Here is a 24,878-nt window from a genome sequence, read left to right as displayed (position 1 = left end):
AGCATGCCAAAGTTGAGCATTTTGTATGAAAATCGGCTTTCACTACTATTATTCTGAACACAACTGTATATTTTTAATTTTCAAAAAGGCTTGTTCTTCGAAAGCATTATCAATTAGAAGCCTGATGATAGAAATCAAGTTATTTTGGGAGCAACAATTTAACAGATATAATAAAATCATTTTCCCCGTTATTTTTAGAGGAAAATATTCTAAATTTGAAGTGAACTGATATGTTTAAAGTACGTCCTGACGGAAGTACTAATAAAGCCTGTCCACGTTAAATTTCGGACACCCAAATAATGGCAGCAAAAAAAAAGTTACTCATAATTCAACAAAAACAATTGTTTATTTCAGAATAAAAGAGTTATATCTACAAAATAAACAGTTGACAAGGATGTTAATCCTTCTTTCTGTAAAATTCTCGAACTTTCTGTGGTACACCCGCCATCCGTGTCCGAAATTTATCGTGGACAGGCTTTATAGTATTAATATGAAAAACAATTTACGCCTTCATGGGTTACTTATTTAGTACCCACGGCACATTTAAAGCACAAAAGAAAAAAGATTGCTTTATTTTAAGAAGACCTTTCAAAGTTCGCTTTGTACTACTGTAAAAAATCGTTTATTTTTTCATATGTTGTTTTCATAATATTCTATTCTGAGATTACCAATTGAAACATTCGAAGAAAAACGTTTACAATTTAATGTAGATCGATAAATATGCGTACAATATTTTAAAAGTATGAGACTTTTTAGTTAAAGGACCATAAAGAGTAAAATTTATACTTAAGACTGCGGGTTAAGCTCGCGATTTAGCTCTTGTTTATACAAAAATAGTTTCGTTAGTAATAGTAATAGTAATAGTTTTGAACACGCTTTTTACTTTTTTCTTTTGCTGGGAGTGAAAGGATGGTGTATCAGCAAATTGGGCCATAAATGGATAAAGTACTAAAGTTGCCTAATTTCAGAGAATGGTGGAATCTATTTGTTTTATTTTTAAGTTATATCTTTAGTAGAATAGTAAAGGATACAAACATACAATTTGTTCAGAAATGTGAGAATTTTTGTTATGCGAAAAATATTGTCGAACTTTGACGAAGCTGATCTTAGGAAAAACATTTAGCTCTTCAACTAAAAGCATTTTCCAAGATTATATATTTTCATAGCATTGTAGAATAATAGTTGGACGATGCACAGAAAACCGATTACGATTTTATTAATAAATGAAAAAGATATAGCATAAACAAATTGTCCACTGTATAAAATGAACAGTCCTTAACATCAATGAAATCAGTATTTAATACAACTTTGGCGATCTGTAGCTAAAAATTGTGACGTGCTGGAACATTTCTGGGAATGGCATCAGATTCAGCGACCCAAAATCTACTAGAGACACATAATTTGATTCTTGAGACACGCAAGAATGTCATTTTTGTTACGCTGTGTTATTTTATGTTCCAAAACATGCTTCAAAGAAACAAAAAAAAAAACTTCACTTTTATAAGAGAGTTGAAATGTTCAATGAAGCTAAGTGCTCATGATATGTCTATAAATGCCGTTGATTACCAAATCACATGACTTAACTATGTATTAACGTGGTTCAAGTAATCATTTTAATTCACACCACCCATTTGATACAAGGCGTACCATCACATGTGATTCTAAGTGTCCAGCCAAAATTTGAGTGCATTTTGTAATAATATTACTTTTCGGATATAGTTTTGCCCTGAGGCGAGACTCACGGAGACGGTCTTCTTTTTCTGCAATCGCTGAGTTTTTTCTTATTCCACTTAGTGTGTACATCAATTTTGCGCAAGCTGTTCAAGCTCCCACATGACCATCTCAGCAAAAAACTATTGAGTTTGCATCACTCCGAAGCATAAACGGCATTTTTGAGTGAAATTTCACGTCAGCTAACGTAGCAGACATTTTAAATAACTAGTCTTGTGTTTATATTTATAAGCATCTTTGGAAAAACTGCTCTGCTGACTGAGGTTTGGAATAATAGTTTATTTTGAATATAATACTTTTCACTTTTTCAGCCATAGAAACGACGGGCTGCATTTGACGTTTCGTGACAGCGGAATCTGGGCTGCATATAACGTTGATATTTTTCGTCTTCGCGAGCCTCTCTCAGGTTTTGGCCATGTAAGGTAAAAAGGTTTAATACGCCCCCTTATTGAAAAACTACTCTATCTCAGTAAGAATGGCATTACTTCTACAGTTTTTTTTATGTCAAATTGTTGTTTATTTAGTTGGTCCTGCTCTGCATGCAACTTTGTCTTGCCAGATAGCTTCTAAAAAGGGTACAAGATGTAAAAAAGAGTTTCACAGTGTTGTAGAAATGTTTCCAACGAGAATGTTCCACTACCTGCTAAGCTGCTAAGGGCCCATTAGCAGTCGTTTCCCGGTAGGGGTTTATGTTATAAGTGCAATAGTGAAGCGTGTGAAAGAATCCGCAATCCGTTTTCAAAAATTTCCAATTTTAGCGTTACGTAATTAATGGACGCTGCCTAATAAAAATGTAAAACTTACAAAATCGTTTTTGATATACTCGGCTGCCTTATATAATAAAAAACTAACCAAAGAAATATGTTTAGTGCTGATTACTGTAATGATTAGTTCGCCACATTAACTTTCAAACTTGATATAATTTTGTGACATCGAATGGATTTAAAAATTTACATAATCAATTCAAAACTTGGTCTTGTTTGCATGTTCTGTATTTCGTTCCCGGCACCATGAAAGGCTTATCCCGTAGTTCGTGTATGCTAAGAAGTCTATTTTGTGCCCATACCTGAAGTAAGCGTTGTGAATGGTCCTGCATAATTTGGCCATCATTAGCAGACCTCACACTTCTCATTTCCCTTAGAAAAGAGAAACTCTTGCGTTTATGCTGATCCAGCTCCATTATGAACGTCACAGTATGTCGATACACATATTGGGACATAGGGTTAGCAGGGGCAAGATAGGTCAGTGTACAGTAGGGCTGTTCAAAATTTAAAAAATGTTTGAGAATCCAATCTCTCATATGTTCCTTACCATCCTTAACATAAAAAGAGTATTTTTTGAAATTTTCAGCTTTCTAGGTGGTGATTTAAAGGTGGCCCAAAGACAATGCAGGTTTATATGGAATTGACTATGGAGAAATCGGATATATGTTCCAAACACATTTTTTTCACAAGTTCTCAAAAATCTCTTATAGTTTTAGAATCTGTGTCAATATTGATCATTGGTCATATGGATCCAGAGATATTCCGAAATTCCTTGGGAGACCGACGCGTAACCATAACGCACGTATATATCTCAAGCTACAGAATTTTTAACGTATTCGGATATTCACTCTTCAAAATAATACATTTATGGGAGTATGTTGTGAAAAATAAAGTTATTTGGTGCAGCCGTCTTTAAGTAATGAGTATTTATGTTGCTGGTATCACGCTGGCTAAATAAAGTTCTTGAAAATTTGAAAAAAACCTCTTATCGTAATTTTTGGATGTCTCAAAGAATACCTAACCAATTTGTATGATTTTTTCAGAGTAGCTCCTGATTATATGGCATTGTATAACCCATATTTTATTTTTTCGATAAGTTGACGTAAAACAAAATGGCCCAGACATTTTAAATGGAAAATGTCAGTCCCCCACGGACCATTGGAATATCTTTAACACCAGATCACCAATCTTCAATATCGACACGGATTCTTAAACTATAAGAGTTTTTTTTTTGAAAATAAGAGTGAAAAAAATGTGCAAAAATACCAAGAAACAAAAAAGTTATCGCGATTTGATTTTTTTTCTTGCGGTAAAAATGAAGCTGCCGGTAGAGGGGTTAGTATTGAATTATAGCCCTGCAAACATGTACAAAAATCTCAAACAATATTAGCTCAAAAAGGGTTTAATTCTTCAGCAACTTCTTCGTGAAGCCCAAGCAGGACAGTTCGGTTTTGCGTCGTCCGATAGATTTTGCTAACGATTTCGCGCGTGTTTTCGTTGCCGGAGAATTTTTTTTCCCCTGTTTTGGAGCGTCTAGCTGGGTAGTGCTTCGTGAAGCCTAAGCAGGACAGTTCGGTTTTGCGTCGTCCGATAGATTTTGCTCGCGGTTTCGCGCGTGTATTCGTCGCCGGAGATTTTTTTTTCCCTGTTTTGGAGCGTCTTGCTGGGTAGGTATTTTGGAAGGCCCAAGCAAGACGGTTTGTTTTCGGGACGCCAAGAAGTTTTGCTGTCAGTGTCAGTATTGTGTTCAGTCGAGAATGGATTACCAACTGGTGAGTTCGTTTCATGCTTATCATAACACATTTTTTCTTGAAAGCGTAACTTTTATGTAATATTAAAACAAACTTTGAATAGTTCTTCACTGTAAGTGTCGGCATTATGCTTTTTTCTTATACAATTTCAATATACATATATTTTTCTCTTTTTGACATTATCAAAAATTATCTTTTGAATTGTTCGACATTGTGAATGTTGACGTATTTTCTAAAACTTCTACCAAATCGAGACAAAATGCACAGTAATACTCATATGTAATTTTCAAACAAACTATGTATGGTTCGTCACTACAAGTGTCGGCATTTTTCCTGTTTCATATAATTTAAAATATATACATGTAATTTTCAGTCATTAATAAAAACGTCTTTTGAATTGTTCGACATGATAGATGTTGACGATTTTTTTCCAAAAACTTCTCGAGACAAAAATACAAAACTAGCTTTAAATATAAGTCGTATATTTCCCCCTTGTCCATGGATCGCATCATCGACCAGAGGTGACTCCCAGATCTTTTCCTCCCTCACTAATAAACACCCTTCCCGTGGTGATTGTGGAGATGCAGAGGTTTTCTCGGTCTCTAGAAGCAACAATCATTACATCCTCACATTCCTTCCCCATCCCAACTGACTGTAAGGACTTGGCCGGCGCCGTTATTGATCAATAATATTAGATCTGCTAAAATTGCACTTCGAGAGTAAGTGGAAACTCCTATCCCTTATTCATTTGGATCGTAGTGCAATTCTTACCAGTTCCGATCAATCACGGAGTAACATGTACATTCAGTCTATGCTATGCTATGCTATGCTTCAGCAACATCCTTCATTAAGGATTGAAGAATGAGTTTTCAATATAAGATGATACGTTTCTAATAACATTACAGCACTAGCGTGTTTGGAACATTTCTCAAAATTTCTCCATAGTAATATATAAACCTACATTGTCTTTGGGCCATCTTTAAATCACCACCTAGAAAGCTAAAAATTTCACAGAACACTTTTTTATGGTAAGAATAGTAAAGAGCATATGGGATATTGGATTTTCAAACATTTTTAAATATTGAATCGCCCTAGTGTGCAGTCGCTCTATTTACAGTCTGGCGAACAGAAAATCCCATGAACTGGCAACGTGATAATCTCAAAAAAATTGCTGGCTACTGAACAAAAAGCAACCAGAAGTCGAATAGCAGTAGGGGGAGATCCCCCAGTACCGGACACTTAAGCCACTAAATTCATAATTCGAAAAATATTGATTTTATAGGCTTGTGTTATCCATTTATGATAAATATTATCATTTTTATAGTGTACAAAAATAAATTTGAAAATATAAATAGGAATTTTGACATTGCGTTTTGATGATGAATTTTAGTACCAAATTGATCGATCTTGAAAGGTGGCACCCAATACCGGACACGGTCTAGAAAGGCCTCGAATTCTGTAATTTTGAACATCATTGAATATGTACACTATAGGAATAGTTCATAATTACAAATTCAATGCATTTGCAACATTTACAAGAATAACTTGAGTTTTTCTTAGTTTGCAAGATGCCTATCAAAAACATCTTTCATATATGATGAAAAATAGCACATTTTGCGATGTTGTTCTGAATGTTCATTCATCTTAATTTTATTGCATGTTTGATACCATGATCGACGGAACCCATGAAAAATGAAAGTATTTTGAGACACTGATACATATAATTACAAAGATATCATATAACAAATCAAGCTGTCCGAAACTGAGGGACAGGAGGTGCTTAACCAAGATTGTAATTTGTCCATATTTACTTCAATTATGGTACAAAATACATTCATACTATCAAATTAGGATTATGTTTGATCATGCTTGCGGGATCCAAATTATTTTTTCATATTCAAAGTAATTACGAAATAGGCTCAAAATTAAGAAGATACATCAATTTTTTAAAGATTTTCAAACTTTTCTACTTTTTTAAAAAGGCATGCATATTTCAAGAATGTGTTATTCTACGCAAACATTAGTCTACATAATAGCTTTTCTACTAATACACCATCTTGATTGGACCATGGTTTCTCAATGTTTCGATTTTGTCCGGTATTGGGTGCTGTCCGGCACTGGGGGATCTCCCCCTAACGAACAAGGTCATATATTTGTACAAATTGCATCTTTCCCACACCGCATGGTGGATGAAATCGTACGAACGATGAGTTCCCTCGCATAAAATGTTATTTCATGAGTTCATATGTACATTTCATTTCGTCGCGTATACTCGTACAAAGTATATCGGATCGATCCGTATTAGCTGTCAAATCAACTTTTTTTTTTTTTTTTTTTTTTTTTTTTTTTTTTTTTTTTTTTTTTTTTTTTTTTCATCCTAATTTGGTAAAATAAATTTAAGATTTAATTAACATTTTGTTAACAACATATTACATTTCATTTGCCGTAGCAGTTCAGTTTTTTTACAGGTGAGTTGATTTCACCTGCTTATAAGAGAAAAAAAAAATGTTTTTAATATACTTAACCTAACTTAACCTAAACATATAACGCATTAATCGTGGCAATAGAAGATTGTAACGATTTTTGCCTGAAATTATTTATTATTTCATTTGACATTTGTTCCAATGTTTCAACATTGGATATTCTATGTAACTCATTGGTACTATACCAGGGAGGAAGCCTCAGAATCATTTTCAAAATTTTATTTTGAATTCTCTGCAGAGCTTTCTTCCTGGTATTACAACAGCTAGTCCATATTGGTACAGCATACAACATGGCTGGCCTGAAAATTTGTTTGAATATCAAAAGCTTGTTCTTAAGACAAAGTTTTGATTTTCTATTAATAAGGGGATAGAGACATTTTACATATTTATTACATTTGGCTTGAATGCCCTCAATGTGATTTTTGAAAGTTAAATTCTTATCTAGCATGAGCCCTAGATACTTAACTTCATCTGACCAATTTATTGGAACCCCTCTCATCGTGACAACATGTCTACTTGAAGGTTTCAAATAAAGAGCTTTTGGTTTATGTGGGAATATTATTAGTTGAGTTTTGGAAGCATTAGGAGAAATCTTCCATTTTTGCAAGTATGAAGAAAAAATATCCAAACTTTTTTGCAATCGACTACAGATGACACGCAGGCTTCGACCTTTGGCGGAGAGGCCTGTGTCATCCGCAAACAAAGATTTTTGACATCCCTGAGGTAACTCAGGTAAGTCAGATGTGAAAATATTGTATAATATTGGTCCCAAAATGCTGCCTTGAGGAACACCAGCTCTTACAGGAAGTCTTTCAGATCTGGAGTTCTGATAATTAACCTGAAGTGTACGATTTGACAGATAACTTTGAATTATTCTAACAATGTATGTTGGAAAATTAAAGTTTTTTAATTTTACAATCAAACCTTCATGCCAAACACTGTCGAATGCTTTTTCTATGTCTAGAAGAGCAAGACCAGTAGAATAGCCTTCAGATTTGTTGGAACGGATCAAATTTGTTACACGTAAAAGTTGATGAGTGGTCGAATGTCCATGGCGGAATCCGAACTGTTCATTGGCAAAAATTGAATTTTCGTTGATGTGGGCCATCATTCTGTTCAAAATAACCTTTTCAAAAAGTTTACTGATGGAGGAAAGCAAACTGATTGGACGATAGCTAGAAGCTTCTGCAGGATTTTTGTCTGGTTTTAAAATTGGAACAACCTTAGCATTTTTCCATTTGTCAGGAAAATATGCTAATTGAAAACATTTGTTAAATATATCAACTAAAAATGATAAGCTACTTTCTGGAAGTTTCTTGATGAGGATGTAGAAAATTCCATCATCGCCAGGAGCTTTCATGTTTTTGAATTTTTTAATAATAGTTCTCACTTCTTCCAAATCAGTCTCCCAGGCATTTACGAAAACGTTCTCTTGATTGAGAATATTTTCGAACTCCTGAGTAACTTCATTTTCAATTGGACTAGTAAGTCCTAAATTAAAATTGTGCGCACTTTCAAACTGCATAGCAAGTTTTTGAGCTTTTTCGCAATTAGTTAGTAATAATTTGTTTTCCTCTTTCAATGCCGGTATTGGCTTCTGAGGTTTTTTCAAGATTTTAGATAATTTCCAAAAGGGCTTAGAGCCAGGGTCCAATTGAGAAATTTTATTTTCAAAATTTTTGTTTCTTAGTTGAGCAAAACGTTTCTTGATTTCTTTCTGCAAATCCTGCCATATAATTTTCATAGCAGGATCGCGAGTGCGTTGAAATTGCCTTCTCCTCACGTTTTTAAGACGGATCAAGAGTTTAAGATCATCGTCTATAATCACGGATTCAAATTTTACTTCACATTTTGGAATTGCAATGCTCCGGGCTTCAACAATGGAATTTGTTAAAGTTTCAAGAGCATTGTCAATATCAAGTTTAGTTTCTAAAGAAATGTTAACATCAAGATTAGAATCAACATACGTTTTATATATATTCCAGTCGGCTCGTAAATAATTGAAAGTGGAGCTGATAGGATTGAGGATCGCTTCTTGGGATATTTGAAATGTAACAGGGACATGATCAGAATCAAAATCAGCATGAGTAATCAGTTGGCTACAAAGATGACTAGAGTCGGTTAAGACCAAATCAATCGTAGATGGATTTCTAGAAGAGGAAAAACATGTGGGGCTATCAGGGTATTGAATTGAGAAATATCCTGAAGAGCACTCATCAAATAAAATTCTGCCGTTGGAATTACTTTGAGAATTATTCCATGACCGATGTTTGGCATTAAAGTCACCAATGACAAAAAAATGTGACTTATTGCGAGTCAATTTTTGCAAGTCAGTTTGGAGCAAATTAACTTGCTGTCCAGAGCATTGAAAAGGCAAATAGGCAGCTATGAAAGTATATTTACCAAACTGTGTTTCAACAGAAACACCTAAAGTTTCAAAAACTTTAGTTTCAAATGATGAAAACAGTTGATGTTTTATACGCCTATGAATGATGATTGCAACTCCCCCACATGCCCCATCAAGTCGATCATTACGATAAACAAAAAAGTTAGGATCTCTTTTGAGTTTAGATCCAGGTTTTAAATACGTTTCGGTAATAACTGCTATATGCACGTTGTTAACCGTAAGAAAATTAAACAGCTCGTCCTCTTTACCATTCAGAGAACGAGCATTCCAATTTAAAATGTTTAAATTATTATTTGGATCCATTAGAAAAACGTAATCCAATAACAATTTGATTAGTAAATTTTACACCTACTTGGACTGCTTCAGTCATAGTGGTGGCTTTGAACCTTGCATCAATCATTAGATTCAATTGTTCAGTTAGAAAATTAAAATCAGAGGCAGACATGTCATGTGATTTCCCATTGGAATTTCCGGTGGACGAAGAAGCGGAGTTACCTGTGGCGGTAGGGTTTTTTCCATTTGATTTGAAACAAGTAGAATGGGTACCCATGGATCGAACAGGGGAGGAGTTCGAATTTCCTGCTACGATATCGGCAAAGGATTTACCGTGGGTAGATACATTCGAAATTGAAAGATTCGAACGGCTACCCGACGGATTGAAATTAGTTTGTGAATGAGCATGATTATGATCTTCCTGATGGGTATGATTCATGATCAAGCGATCGTTAACTGAAAAATGAGCATTGTTCGATACTCTACCATGCAAATTCCGGAAACGACCGTTATCGAAACGGATATTATCTTTCATCTGCCTGGCACGAGCCTCAATGACCCTTTTGCGTGAAGGACAATTCCAAAAATTGGACTTATGGTTAGCCCCGCAATTACAGCATATGAATTTGGTGGTATCTTCCTTCACTGGACAGACGTCTTTGGCGTGAGAAGAACCTCCGCAAATCATGCATTTAGCATCCATGCGACAATTTTTTGTACCATGACCCCACTTTTGGCACCGACGGCACTGAGTGGGGTTCTGGTAATTTCCTCCAGGTTTCTGGAAATGTTCCCACGTCACACGGACATCGAACAAAAGTTTTGCTTTTTCTAAAGCTTTAATATTATTTAGTTCTTTTTTGTTAAAGTGAACTAAATAAAATTCTTGAGAAAGCCCTTTCCGAACAATGCCAGATTGGGTTCTCTTTTTCATAATGATTACTTGGACTGGGGAAAATCCAAGTAAATCATTTATTTCATTTTTGATCTCTTCAGGTGACTTATAGTCACTTGAGAGACCTTTCAAGACAACTTTGAACAAACGTTCAGTTTTGTCGTCATAAGTAAAAAATTTGTGCTTCTTCTCTTCAAGATGTCTGAGAAGAAGTTCACGATCTTTAAGAGTTTCCGGCAAAACGCGACAGTCTCCTTTCTTTGCGATTTGGAAGGAAACCTTAATTCCCCTAATGGAGTTCAAGATCTCCTGCCTAAATCCCGCAAATTCGGAACAACTGACCACGATAGGCGGCACTCTTTGCTTCCTCACTTGAATCAAAGAGCCTGGGCTAGAGGCTGCTTCGATTTGGTGTTCGGAAAATTTGTCTAGAGCATCGAACTGATTGCTCATTTCGATACAATTATTCATTTCACCCTTGGAAGAAACTTCGCATTCCGGGGAAGCGTCCTTTCTTCCATTCTTGCCACGTGTAGTGACAGTTTTAAAACCCACTTTTTTGGAAGGAAGTAGTGAATTCAGAGATTCACCCTTCCTTTTGTTAGTTGTTGATACCATGTTTAGTTAATAAACGAGAAAGACGTGACCTTCGAGAGGTTTTTTCCCTAGACGGTGTCCAAGAAGGATTACCACCGCTAGCTTTCGCCAACGGGTCCAACGAAAAATCGAAGGCACGGGTCCAAACAAGGATCGTAAAGGGATCAATAGTAGAAATTAGTACTGAAAAGTACTGTTTAAGTAGCACTGAAAAGTACCGTTTTTAATTTTAGCACTGAAAAGTACTGTTTTTGTAGCACTGAAAAGTACTGTTTTATTGCTTTAGGTAGTTTTTAGGAAAACTTCCAAGAGCAGAGAGAATTCGTGTACGCACAGCACGAAGGTACGATGCGCACTGTCAAATCAACTTTGTTATCATAAATTAAGTCGCATAAGAGAACATACTAATACGCAACAAAATCTATACACTCGTATTACATTTTTTTTGTATCATATAAAATGTGCACGTATATCGTCTCCACTTTTGTACGTATAAAGCCTTTTCGCGACATCTTATATATAAGACTTTTCACATACAGTATTGGACAAAACATTTAAGATACCATGAAGCTATTCCTTCAATACGTTTAGTTATGTCAATTATAAAAACATCGTTAGAAAATTCACTTTAGTCAAACCGTTACTGCTTTTAACTTGTGATTGGAAAAATCACTCAAACATATATGTTAAAATTCAAGTTATGTCTGATATTCTGTGAAAATTTTATTCAAATCGGTCCATAAATAACTGAGATATAGTTTATCAAAGTTGGCCATTTTGCATGGAAAATTGAAAAAGTAGAAAATGTTTTTTTCCAATATTATACAACATCGCACAACGCAAAAGGTGATTTCATTATACGTACATTCTGGTTGTCTGGGTATGCCTTCAAGTGACCTTCTTGTTTGGACAATGACAAAATAATATTTTTTCTCCTTCAAACAATGAGTTTCATAAAGGTCAAATTTAGACGAATATTTTTTGAGCTGCACTTTGGTTTGAAACCAATAAAGTTTCGTTGATTTGTCCTTGAAAGTGAATTATTTATAAAATATAGTTTGATTCAAATACTTGAACGGTCACAATACTGCCCACCGATTCAAGCACTCTCTTTATGTCGTGTTCGATTAGCTCCAATAGTTCTATACACCACACTGTGAATAGAGTAACTGTGGGTTAGTTTCATTATGAAGCGTAGTTTTGGTTACACGAATAATTTTATTAGATGACAAGCACGTAGCTTCTTAAGAGCTAAGTATGAGTTTTATTGTTTTTCGCGTTTCTTGCTTGTAAAAATTAATAATGAGTATCGCTAAATTTCTCAAGCGATACATTTTACACAATCGACGTAAAAATGTAATATTATTTGTGTTATATTTATAAAATGCTGCATTTTCTGCATATAATTCTGTAATATACATTGTTGGGACAATTTGATAGCTTAACATTTTTATGTGAGCTCTAAGGGTTTTTTTTTAATAAAAAATAATCCGCTATTATAAACGCCTACGGGTTGGAAAATAAATCATCTCTGTACTTATTTGTTTTGGTTTTGTTTTATCAATATATATGTAAATGTTAGGTAAGTAGAGAAAATAAAGTGAATATTCCATATTTCTTCAGAGAAAAAAAAATGGATTTAACAAAGGCTGTTTCAATTCGCCTCTGGGTTTAAAAAATGTAGTTCAGGAGCGAATTCAGGAAACTGATCGTCAAATGGCAGGTATCAAATATTATGAATTTCTATTTGCCTTTTATCTTACTTTGTTATTGCGTGAAAGAGTCTATGAAGGGAGAAAGTCAAAGTCAATTTGATTTTTTATGGAAATTTATGGGAATCTTTTCATCAGGTGACACATTTTGCCCATCCTTACCCTATTCATTTCTCTCACAATATTCGGGAAAGTTTGTTCCAAACGGATGAGATTAAAAGTGGTTTGAGAATATGTTTTCTTGAGGGACAGTATGATCTTAGAGTTAGTAACTTTGATAGTTTATTATAAAAAATTTTGAAAACATCTGATATATCTGTTCTTGAAACTTTTTTAGAAAATTTGTATAGATACGATTGTTGTTCTTCTTCTTCTTTCTGGCGTTACGTCCCCACTGGGACAGAGCCAGCATCTCAGATTAGTGTTCTTATGAGCACTTCCACAGTTATTAACAGAGAGCTTACTATGCCAATGACCATTTTTGCATGTGTATATCGTGTGGCAGGTACGAAGATACTCTATGCCCTGGGAAGTCGAGAAAATTTCCAACCCGAAAAGATCCTCGACCGGTGGGATTCGAACCCACGACCCTCAGCTTGGTCTTACTGAATAGCTGCGCGTTTACCGCTACGGCTATCTGGGCCCCTAATACGATTGTTGTTGACAGGTGTAAAAATCACAAATGTTTTGTGTTGGGTCAGAAGATGCCCACTATGTTAAAATAATACTCATTTGTGTGTATCTTCATTTAATGAACCTCAATAATGTGGGAACACTGAGATGAATTCAAAAAACGGTCTACACATTATTTATCACAACCAAGGAAAACTCACCTCGAGTAGCATCTACTGGGTGGCGGATAATCGGCGGCATATTGACTGGACTGCCGGAATGTGGTTTGCTGCTGGCCTCGGTCCTCGTTGCTGACGATGGGTGATTGGAAGGCAAATGAAAGACTCTTGTGCAAGCGGCCATGGTGGTGATGTGGCTGGCCGGCACTTTGGCAGTATGGGCTATGATAGTTGTAATTGGCCGTGCCTCCGGGAGCACTAGTACCATTTCCGAGGGCCACCCCTGGGCCACCGTTCATGAATTGACTGGAGAGACAACGCTGAGGTGGCTGTGGTTGTCCGCCTATTCCGCCATAAGCTGTCGCCCCTTGTTGGCAACCGCTGGACAGATTCGTACTGTGGGTATTTGGATACCATTGATTGTTGAAACGCTGTGATGAAAAGCTACGGTTTAGCATGTGCTGACAGTCACTCGATGAGGTGGGAGCCGTGCAACGGGATGTTATCGATCTAGGAGAAGGGAGAATGATAAAGTTTGGTCATGGTTATCGATGCATGTTGATTGTTATTCTGAAGTGAGTTTGATAAATAAGTTTAATTATTTCAAGTGTGCGTTGGTTTTATTGTGTAGGTACTTGAACGTAATGATTTCATATTGCGGCTAGTTATTTTTGAAGCACAATAATTTGTATAAAAAATGTTGCAATTGAACTAATTCATTTTATGTCGGTAATTTTGTACAGTTTTAAGGACTCGTTTTTTTTATTTTGAATGAAAGAAATGTTCCAAATATTGAACGCAAATTGTCTTCTCTTGAAGAATGTTGAAAGTAAAGCCGCTCACTTTACGAAAAAAAAAATCGATTTGCTGTATTGAAAAAAAAAAGTTTTCTTCATTATCATCCTGCATCTAATAGACAAACCGTTGTTACAAGAATAGACCAGTTGTTTAACACTCACTGTTATAATTCTGTTGATTTTAATTTCTTGGTTCACTATCGACTTTGAACTTTAAAGTAAGATTTCAAAATAATAAACTATAAGATTAAAAAAACAGATGAAAGTTTAATAAGTTTATCACAATACTATCCAAACTAATGACTTTGTTCACCTGTAATACAAAAAAGTAATCACCTACTTACCCATTTGCCGAATACTTCATGTTCTTCCCGTCCGGATGGCCAACGAAAAACAGTATGATGGCGGATATGGCCGCACTCGCTGCACAGATGTAGTACCCGGCTCGCCCGTACCGGTGCGATGAATCGTTCAGGAAAGCACACAACGGAACTCCGACCAGCACCGGTAGTGATTCAGCACTTTTGATAAATCCCCACGACTTGGAGAAGTACTTGCCCCGTATCCGCTCGATGGCCAGCATTTTCAGCGTGTACCGGTAGCCACCGAGTCCAAGTCCGTAGGCCCATGCCGAGAAGCACAAACCCCGGTAGTCGGCCACCGCCGACAGCACCAGCAAGGAAAGCGAGATAAGCGTAACACAGCCCTGTGAGGGTGAAGAATTGGCATTTTAAAATGGTTGCATCTTATCTCTATATTCACACGGTGTTACCTGACAGACATATTGACGAGATATTCGAATCTTTTTGAAAGAAATCTCCAGAGTTTTGTTGATAGACGAACCACTAAATACGACGCCAAGTGCAATCGAAAGCCCCAGGAAGGTTTGCAGCAGGACCAGATCTTGCATGTCGTATCCCTCGTTGAATCCATGCAATGACTGAAAGCAACAGATAGAGAAGGGGAGAAAAATGCAAATGAAACCGTTGTTGCACAAAAGTATGGTACACAGTCTAATCTCCATAATTTGATATTCTATAGCTGTAGCTCGTTGTTCTTAAGTTAACGTATGGATCAAAATAAAAACAAAAACTTACCATTGTTGAATCACGTGTAAATCCATTCACGTGCTCAGTAACAACAAGCTACACACATGGTTACTAATGGCCTTTAGTGTGAGATCATAAATTAAGCAAGATTTACTAAATTATGGTCAAATTTCCCACCGAGGTAATTTGCCTTTAATTGCATTATAAAAATACCCAACCAGGACCACATAACAATATTATAACACATTGCTATCAGCAGCAGTTACAAATAACAGAATTTGATATAATTTTGTTATTAAGATGGCTTTGTTCTCAATTTGTAATATTTTTAATAACATACTTATAGCAACATTTGTTATATTTATGCAATCGCATTTGTAAGTTTGTTGCAAATAACATCCGATGTTAGGAACAATTACATAATTTGCAATAAGTTTGTTATTTTTTAACACCCTTGCAACACATTCTGTAACAATTTTGTTATAATTATAATAAGATATGTTAAATTTTAGTTTGTTTGGTGTGAATTTTGTTAGATTTTTTTATTTTAACTACTAACGTTACATGTTTCATAACAACTGGTGATATAAAAAAAATCATATCAGGGGAACATATTCTGTTGTAATCTTGTTTCTTCCGTCTGGTTGGCTATACTCAATTTTGGGTTGAGTATTTCGCATAATTCGACTTCACCTGTAAGGCAACGACTTGCATACAATATTATTTTCTTTTACAAAAAAATGTGACGTCAAACGGATGTTGAACCAGAAGCTAGGTGGTTAATTAATTGGGAAATCCAGTGCAATTTGATGGGGGCATTCAGATATAAATTGACCATTCGGGAATAAATAGAATAGAAAAGTACTACTTTCCAGAATCTTTATGAAACAGTGCTCAAACGTACAACTCATCAGTACTGTTTATTTCATTAGGAAAAGTATGCCATTATGTAGTTTATTCTACCAACAATTTATTTTGCTATTACGAAAATGGAATATTTCTGGAAGCACAAACATATTTCAAAAGAATCCACATGAGCATACATGCATCCGAGCTTAATGTCGTCTCAATAGTTCTCTTTATACAAGAAAGCTTAGCAAGTTTAGCACAAAATATGAAAAAAAACAGAGGTGTATGTTTTTTGATCAAAAGTTATGTGCGATTTTGTAAAACTTTTCTTACCGCGCTGGAGCAATTTGCGGTCAAACAATGGTGCTATTGCGGTTTACGCTCGCTGAGTTGTATTTGAATTGTAAAAAGTTATCTCTACAATATTTTATATGAGATATTATAAACATTGGCTCTAGGGTTGTCCAAAAGTGACGTTCATAATTAAGGGGAGGGGGGATTCAGTGAAAGTGTGACAGTGCATGTATCAGGTGTTAGAATTAGTTGTGAGAGAGGGAAACGAGGGTCTAGAAATTCCGAAAAAATTGCGACTTATATTTAAAGCTAGTTTTGTATTTTTGTCTCGAGAAGTTTTTGGTAGAAGCAACATCTATAATGTCGAACAATTCCTGAACAATAATATAAATTGCTCTGAGCTCTTAGGAAGGCTGCGCATAAACGCTCCGGGACAATCGTTTAGAAGATTCGATTTCTTCCGACAGGCCATGCATCGGACTCAATATGGCCAGCATAATCCTCTAGATGTTTGTTTGATTTTAACTTGTCCAAAAATGTGTTTAGATTAAGGATTAGCTTTTAACAATAGTCTGTACGATACTATTTTAATGTCGAAGACTGTATACAATAAATAAATAAATAAAATTCAAAAGATGTTTTTATTAATGACGAAAACTGAAAATTACATGTATATATTTTAAATTATATGAAACAGGAATAATGCCGACACTTGTAGTGACGAACTATACATAGTTTGTTTGAAAATTATATACGAGTATTACTGTGCATTTTGTCTCGATATGGTAGGAGTTTTAAAAAATACGTCAACATTATTCAAAAGATAATTTTTAATAATCCCAAAAAGCGAAAAATATATGTAAATTGAAATTGTATAAGAAAAAAACATAATGCCAACACTTATAGTGACGAACCACACAAAGTTTGTTTTAATATTACTTAAAAGTTACGCTTTCAAGAAAAAATGGGTTATCACAAGCATGAAACGAACTCACCAGTTGGTAATCCATTCTCGACTGAACACAAAACTGACACTGACAGTAAAACTTCTTGGCGTCCCGAAAACAAACCGTCTTGCTTGGGCCTTCCAAAATACCTACCCAGCAAGACGCTCCAAAACAAAAAAAAATTCTCCGGCAACGAAAACACGCGCGAAACCGTGAGCAAAATCTATCGGACGACGCAAAACCGAACTGTCTTGCTTGGGCGTCACGAAGCACTACCCAGCAAGACGCTCCGAAACAGAAAAAAAATTCTAGCGACGAAAACACGCGCGAAACCGTGAGCAAAAACTCGGACGACCTCACTTCTTCAACTGAATCGACAAAAGCCACAAACCATTTAAGTTTTCTTTAACGCTTGTCACGCTCTGTGTAACCTCTACAACTCATTGGAGCGTCACATGATTTGCGTGTGACCCCTATGAAGTATCTAGACCGAGAACAACGTAATATGTGTGCTCGATACGAAGAGAAAACTATATTTTCATACCAATGGACGGGTTCTTCTATATTAGTGTTTGGATTTTGATCCGAATAAGCCGATCAAACCATATTCGGAGAGCGTAACAGTTCACGAACCATAACAGTTTGTAGCATATCGCATTCGGAGAGCCCTATGAATGTAAACATTCACTCTCTCGTTTGGTACGTGGCACGAGAGCGTTCAAGAGCAGCAACTCTCACAGACTGCAATAGTTTCGAGCCATTCGGGTGATTTATGTTTTGCATAAAATTGGTAATAACTTTCATATTTTCTGGTAATGCAGCCTTTAACAAACTAATTATAATCTATTGGACCATTGAACACCCCTTTGGTTGCAAACATAACATAGAAAATAGAAAATATTCGCCTCTGTTTCTTGATTGAGTGCTGACACACAGTGATCGGCGCCAAACAGTAGGTGGTATGTGTCTGTCTTGTTTTCGTACATGACTCGTTATCTTCAACGAACGATAAATGTCATATGTGTTGTATGAATGCAGGCGCATAAATGGGATGAAATTATGGCACGTGTGTCGATGATCGTTAATTTTTCCAAAGCCTGTTCTACAGTGAAACCTCCATGAGTCGATGTTCCATGACTCGATATCGACTCATGGAACCATACTAGAAACAAAATTTCATGGTTACTATGATGGTCCCTTGAAACAGCTTTCCATAGTATTTCTGTTCCATTACTCGATATTTCCATGAGTCGATGATCCCTTGAGATATCGACTCATGGAGGTTTTACTGTATATTGACACACTCCCTCTCTTTGTACTCCCCTTTCTTGGTGGGAGATTAAAATATGACGTCCATTGTTTTTCGGACTATATAGACCCCCTTCCCCTTATCTCTCGCTTTCTCTAATACCTGATACATGCACTGTCACACTTTCATTGATTCCTTCCTTCACCAAAGAATGGACGTCATTTTTGGATGACCCCTCAAATGTCTATAATATCTCATGTAAAACATCGTAGAGATATTTTTTACATTTCAAGTACATCTCAGCGATGATAAATTGCTATTTTTAGTACCATTAGTTGACCGCAAATTGTACCAGCGCAATAAAAAATGTTTCACAAAATCGCACATAACTTTTGATCAAAAAACATACCTCTAATTTTTTTGTATTTTGTGTAAAACTAGCTAAGCTTTCCAATGATGCAAAATCTTTTAAAACCGGTGATTTCGAACACATTGAAAAAATTAGATTTTTTCGATCCGGGTTAGAATTTTCAATCCCGGGAACATTTCCCGGGAAATGAGATTTCCCGTTTCCCGGGAAATTATTTTCGGCTTCCCGGGATTCCCGTATTTCCCGGGAAGCTCTATTTCAATGATGAATTGATCATCTATATTCAAATAAAAACATCGTTCAATTTACTCTTCTTTTTGGCATCACGTTCCCACTGGGACAGAGCCGATTTCTCAGCTAAGTGTTATGTGTTGCTTAGCTTATGAGCACTTCCACAGTTATTAACTGAGAGCTTTCTTTGCCAAATTTGCCATTTTCGCATTCGTATATCGTGTGGCAGGTACGATGATACTTTATGCACAGGGAAGTCAAGGAAATTTCCATTACGAAAAGATCCTGGACCGAATCGAACCCAGACACCTTCAGCATGGCTTTGCTTTGTAGCTGCGGACTCTAACCACTCGGCTAAGGAAGGCCCCGCAATCGTAATCTTCTCGTAAAAGTTATCGAAAAATGCATATGCTTCTAACAATTTTTTTTGCCAAGAATGTTTATAAACTACACAACTTAAAGGATATTTACTTAATTAAGGGTTTGTGAATCCATTGCCGTTTTCAAAAATATAATATCACGTCTAGTTTCTGAAATATTGGCTGTTGAAAATGCAAAATTTGACTTTATCAGCCAACTTGCATGCAAGAAAAGTATTGTATTCTACCATATAAGAGAAACGAAGAGTTTTGTATAGAGACTCCAAGCATGTTGAATAAATGGATTTAATCTAAATTTTATCGCGCAGTTTCAATATAATTATATCTGAAATGAAATATGAAATATACATGCTTGTTAGACTAGATCACAAAAAAGTTTGAATCATATCTTTAATTTCATGGAAACATCAATTAAATCAGTGTTTTATACAACTTTGGCGAAGTGTAGTTAAAATTTGTGACGTGCAGGGACATATATAAGAACGGCATTAGATTCAGCGATCCCTAATCTACAATTTTCAACAAAAGACTAGTTGGTTTTTGATTTAATGTTCGAAAAGACTGATTTAATGTTGGCAAATATTATTTGAACTTTTTACGATTTGTCTAGAATGACCTCCACATGGATTTTTGCTTAAATTTATAATTTTTTTTTGTCTGAATATTAGCATTAAACGAAGCTAATTTTTTTTTTGGGAAATGTAAACAAATTACTTATAAAAAAATAAATAACCGTACACATTTACTGGTCTACATTATAATATACATATGCATGAATTAAAACAAAAACACTCCATCAAAGCTTGATTTTCATGGTTTTCATGAATTTCCCGGGATCCCGGGAATTCCCGGGAAATGAAAATTTTCATTCCCGTTTCCCGGGAAGTCAAATCCCGGGAAAATTGAAAACTCTAATCCGGGTAAAATCCAATATAGCAGCCAAATCCAATATGGCCATCAAATATTCTTATTTAGGCAAATGAAGCTCCTATGTTTTCTCTTCATAAAACCATGTTATTGTGTAGGATTCAATTAAAAACATCAATTTGGCCAACCGAATTCAGTTTCTTTACTTACTCGACAGGAGCTTTTGAATAAACATAAATTTGAACATTCTGAAAGACCAAGTGTAAATAGTGGGCCAGTCTCAGCGAGAATTGCTAATTTGAATTAATTTACTGAAATATCGTGTGGAAAAGAGCATGAAATTTTTTTTCTCAGTTTTTCGAAAAACTTTTAGTTTAAGTTATACAGTGCCTTCCCGATTAAGGCAACACTCGCTTTAGTCTACCCCCGATTTTAATTTCCTTCCCGTTTTTGGCAACACATTTAGAAATATTTTTTATTGATTATTAGATACTGAAAATTAAGTTAAAACAAAGTGGAAAAAAAAACAAAATGCAAATGGTGTTGGGCATTGCGAGCTAAGAGAGGTAATGTGGAACGTACTCATGAGTAGAACTCGCATGTTATAAAGTTATTGTTCAACGTATGAGAGAAGTTTTATTAAGCAGGTAAGCTGTATAATCATTGTTTGATAGACATCATAAATTGGTGGAATAGCATGATAATCGACAGTAAAACAAGTGTAATAAAAGCATAAAATGTTTAGATGATCAGCTCCACTGTGTTAATTTTGGAGAAGTAAGGACTAGGATTCTGATGCATGGACAATATCGGTGTTATTTCGTGCCGTTATCAAGGGATCTGATATTGACTGATAAAGGGCGCCCCTGTAAAGAGTCAGGTATCAGGTATCAGAAGGCCGGCTCCAAAGGCACGTTCCCCTCCATCTGGGAGATTTGTGCCATCGCCATATTTGAGCCTATTTCATCATCTACCCGATGGGAGAGGAAAGGGAAGGGGAAGATGGGAGGAAATAGGAGTGGGGTCCCTTGAAGAGGGAAGATCGCATAAGCGAAATGAGAGCATGTAGCTCCATACCACAATGGTTCGAACAGCGCCCTAAAAAGAGCGCTGCAAAACGCATGAGCGCGAAGAGAGCCTATAGCTCATTACCACAGCGGGTTAAGAATAACAGAAGGTCATGAAGATTCAGGTTACTGAAATCAGTTTCACTTAATAAGTGTTTACCAAGTAATTGGAATCGCAATTACGCGAGAACTTGACAGTTACATATCAGGTGATAAGAAGTTCCATAATCGGAATCACAACTATAACACACAAATGTATCAACACACTGAATATTTGTCATGTGATAGTTGAGTCGGCAGTGGCCAGTTAAGGTTGTAACCAAGCGACTGCAATTCTGCTTTGACAGATTTGTTAAATACTTAGCCACCTTTGGGGTGGCTCAGTAATGTACAGACGTCCACTCGTCCCGCGAAGGGAGTTGTGAGAAACATTTCCTATAAGCAAAGTGACAAGCAATTTTGAGATCACTCGAAGCAAGGACAATTGTGTCCCAATTCACCGGAAGTGGAAACATCCAAATCACTAGGATTTCCATTGGACGGAGAAAATCCATGAAAATTGGTCACAACCAATTAACAGTTTGTGGAGTATAAAATACGCAAAGTCTGCGAATTTACATTCTTATGTTCATATAGAGATGTAGGCGATTTCCTACAATAAGTAATCCAAGATTTGAACTACTTAAGCATTCCATCAGACTGGAGCTTCTCAAATTGATATCTGAGCTGCTCCAGATGATGTGATGAATATCAGCATCACTGCACACAATCAGCAGAAGGCTTTTTCATAGGTAGTGAACGACAACTCGTTTGAAATCATCCATTGGGGATGGTTCATCATGTGGTAAATACACCAAAAAACGAAAGACGTATAAATACGGAATTTTCCGGTTGAGGTTTCCTATTGAGGTCACATACAGATATATCAATTGTGACAGCACATACATCTCTGGTTGTTAACTCAGAAATGAGTGTAGCGACGTCAGCGCTATTTACGAGCACGCATGCACGAGGCATGGCACGGGAGTATGCCATTTCATTTTTCTGAAAGTAGCAAAAACTGGGTCCACTAGGTTACCTAGATAAAAGTTCACAAAAGTAAGGTTTTTGAACTAGCGCCACTTGAGCTGTACCATTTGCATGAGTCTACAAAGATTGATCGTTGCTGACATTTTATGCTGGAGATTGATCTAACTAAGTTATCCTAGCCGTAGCCACTACCCAAACTAGGCAGGATTAAGCTTTTCGCCATCTCAGAACGAAAAAGATCAGCAGCGAACAAAAACCAGATCGGTATCTTTTAAAAGTCGCCAAAGGCGAAAAGCACATAATACGCTGCGTAAAACGCATAATGCGAAACCATGTAGGTGAAAATTTAAACTAAATTACAATGTATTAATAATCCCACCCTTATTTAGCCTCAGGCTTGAGACTGAAGAAGTGCAGCCGATTATCTCGGAGAAACACAAGGTCACCTGCACCATTGCTCCGGGTAGCACAGGAAGGGCATATTACTGTAGAGGGCACCCAGGAACTCCACAGGCTCCGTTTGCGGCTAGGTTTTATTTAGACCCCCCTAACCATTCATTCTTAGGCACGGTAAGCTTAAAGCCGTATGAATTAGGGGTCACCTGTGAGGTGGACTTTTACCACCGGAACAGGCAGTCCGTAGTGTTAATTCTTAGCCAGTTGAAACAACCGCTACCGACACTACGCGGCTATATAGGCTGATCGGGAAAAGGAAGTTAACATTGATGATTAACTCCTGACGTGCCCAAACAGCCAGGCGTAAAGAGTCACTCATCACACTTTTCGAAGGAAATAAATAACGTATACTTAAAATTCGATTTTTTTTTCCTGTGATCAAGTTAGGAATTACAACAGTAAGAAAACCGTAAACTTAATAACTTCTAGATGGTGGCAAAGTGTCAATGCATGCACTAAACAAAGGACACGAAATATACTACAATAGATCAAATACAGTGAAACCACCATGAGTCGATGTTGCATGACTAGATATCGACTCATGTAACCATACTGACAACAAAATTTCATGGTTCCTATGATGGTCCCCTCAAACAGTTTTCTAAAGCATTTGTTTCCACGACTCTATATTTCCATGAGTCGATGGTCCCTTCATATATCGACTCATGGAACTGTATAAATCGCAGTGGTTCATGTTACGAACAAAAAATAAACATCCGTTTATATTCTAAATTAGAGGATGGATCTGGTAGGACTCCACATGTTGTTTCCAACAATTATACAGTTATTTATCATGTTCCAAATAACTTTCAAGAACCGTTTAGGAATTGCCTTCAAGAAAATTAGGTAAAGATTTGGGGTTTACCCGAGTGACTAGATCATTGAGAAGTACAGAGTAATTCCATGCGTGCCAATTGAAGAGATTCATATATCCAGTTAACGACTTCAAAAACAGTACTGAAAAGTGATACTTGTCTGCCCCATATTAGTGGTAGAAAAAGTACCATGCCCACACAGTTACGGATCACCCGCAGTGACGGATCACTTTGGCGTTCAACATCGGATAACTCGCTTAAAACATAAACGTTGACGTAAAACATATTTTTCCCATGTTATACTATTTGTCTTCTACCATTTGTAATGTTAGGCACAACATTCAACCGCTAAATAACGGTGTTTTTGACAAATGTTCAGTTGGTACCACACAGCTATCATTATATGGTCGTTTGCTGTAAGAAGTGCCGTCAGCATTGATAAGCTCCCACAGGTGGTAAAATTCAAATGTTATAGTATAAAACATGCTCATCTGCTTCGATTTAGTATGAATTCATCTTTGGAAAACAATTTTCTTGATTGTTGATTCTAAATACCGAATATTAGCACTTCTAACTAGTGATCCATAATATGGACCAAGTTATGCTTGTTTACCACAGTTATGGATCACTTCCAAAATTTGTAGATTTATGTTATTTTAAGCATTGGATTCAACATTTTCAGACAAAAGCACTAAGGATAAAACTAAAAAAAAACATCAAGGTTTGTAAATTTCATTTTTTAGCAGACAAAAATGGGTGGAAAACTTGAAGGCAAAACAGTCCATGTATCAGTTACTACAACACAGTATCCCAAAAATAATGGCATTTTGCTCTTGTTTCCAGCTCTAACACTGCTATTTTTTGCAGTATTATGTGACACATTGCTAACTTTCGCCAAATCATGCAATACAGATGTATTGAGTTGAAAATTTCTTGATTTTGCGCACTGATCCGTAATATGTCACAATTTGATCCAATATATGAAAATTGATCCATAATATGGTTTTCAGAAAACGATACAATTCTGAATTTTTATGCAATTCTGTGTAAATATTACACTCAAAACAGTTTACT

At 36.1% G+C, this 24,878-nt stretch overlaps 1 protein-coding gene across 2 annotated transcripts in view; it reads right to left on the bottom strand.

Moving 5' to 3' along the window:
- Positions 1 to 24,878, bottom strand: part of LOC5575506 (monocarboxylate transporter 8) — a 163,957-nt gene that overhangs the window by 3,869 nt on the left and 135,210 nt on the right. For both annotated transcript variants that reach the window (XM_021847031.1, XM_021847032.1), the window contains exons 10-12: positions 14,974 to 15,141; positions 14,546 to 14,907; positions 13,447 to 13,914 (exon numbers count right to left, since the gene is read on the bottom strand). In XM_021847031.1, coding sequence (XP_021702723.1) covers positions 13,447 to 13,914; positions 14,546 to 14,907; positions 14,974 to 15,141 — 998 coding nt within the window. The remainder of the gene's footprint in view (positions 1 to 13,446; positions 13,915 to 14,545; positions 14,908 to 14,973; positions 15,142 to 24,878) is intronic.

This window comes from Aedes aegypti, chromosome 2, assembly GCF_002204515.2.
Source record: "Aedes aegypti strain LVP_AGWG chromosome 2, AaegL5.0 Primary Assembly, whole genome shotgun sequence".
NCBI classification, from domain to species: Eukaryota; Metazoa; Arthropoda; class Insecta; order Diptera; family Culicidae; genus Aedes; species Aedes aegypti.
This window is presented reverse-complemented; position numbering and strand designations above follow the sequence as displayed.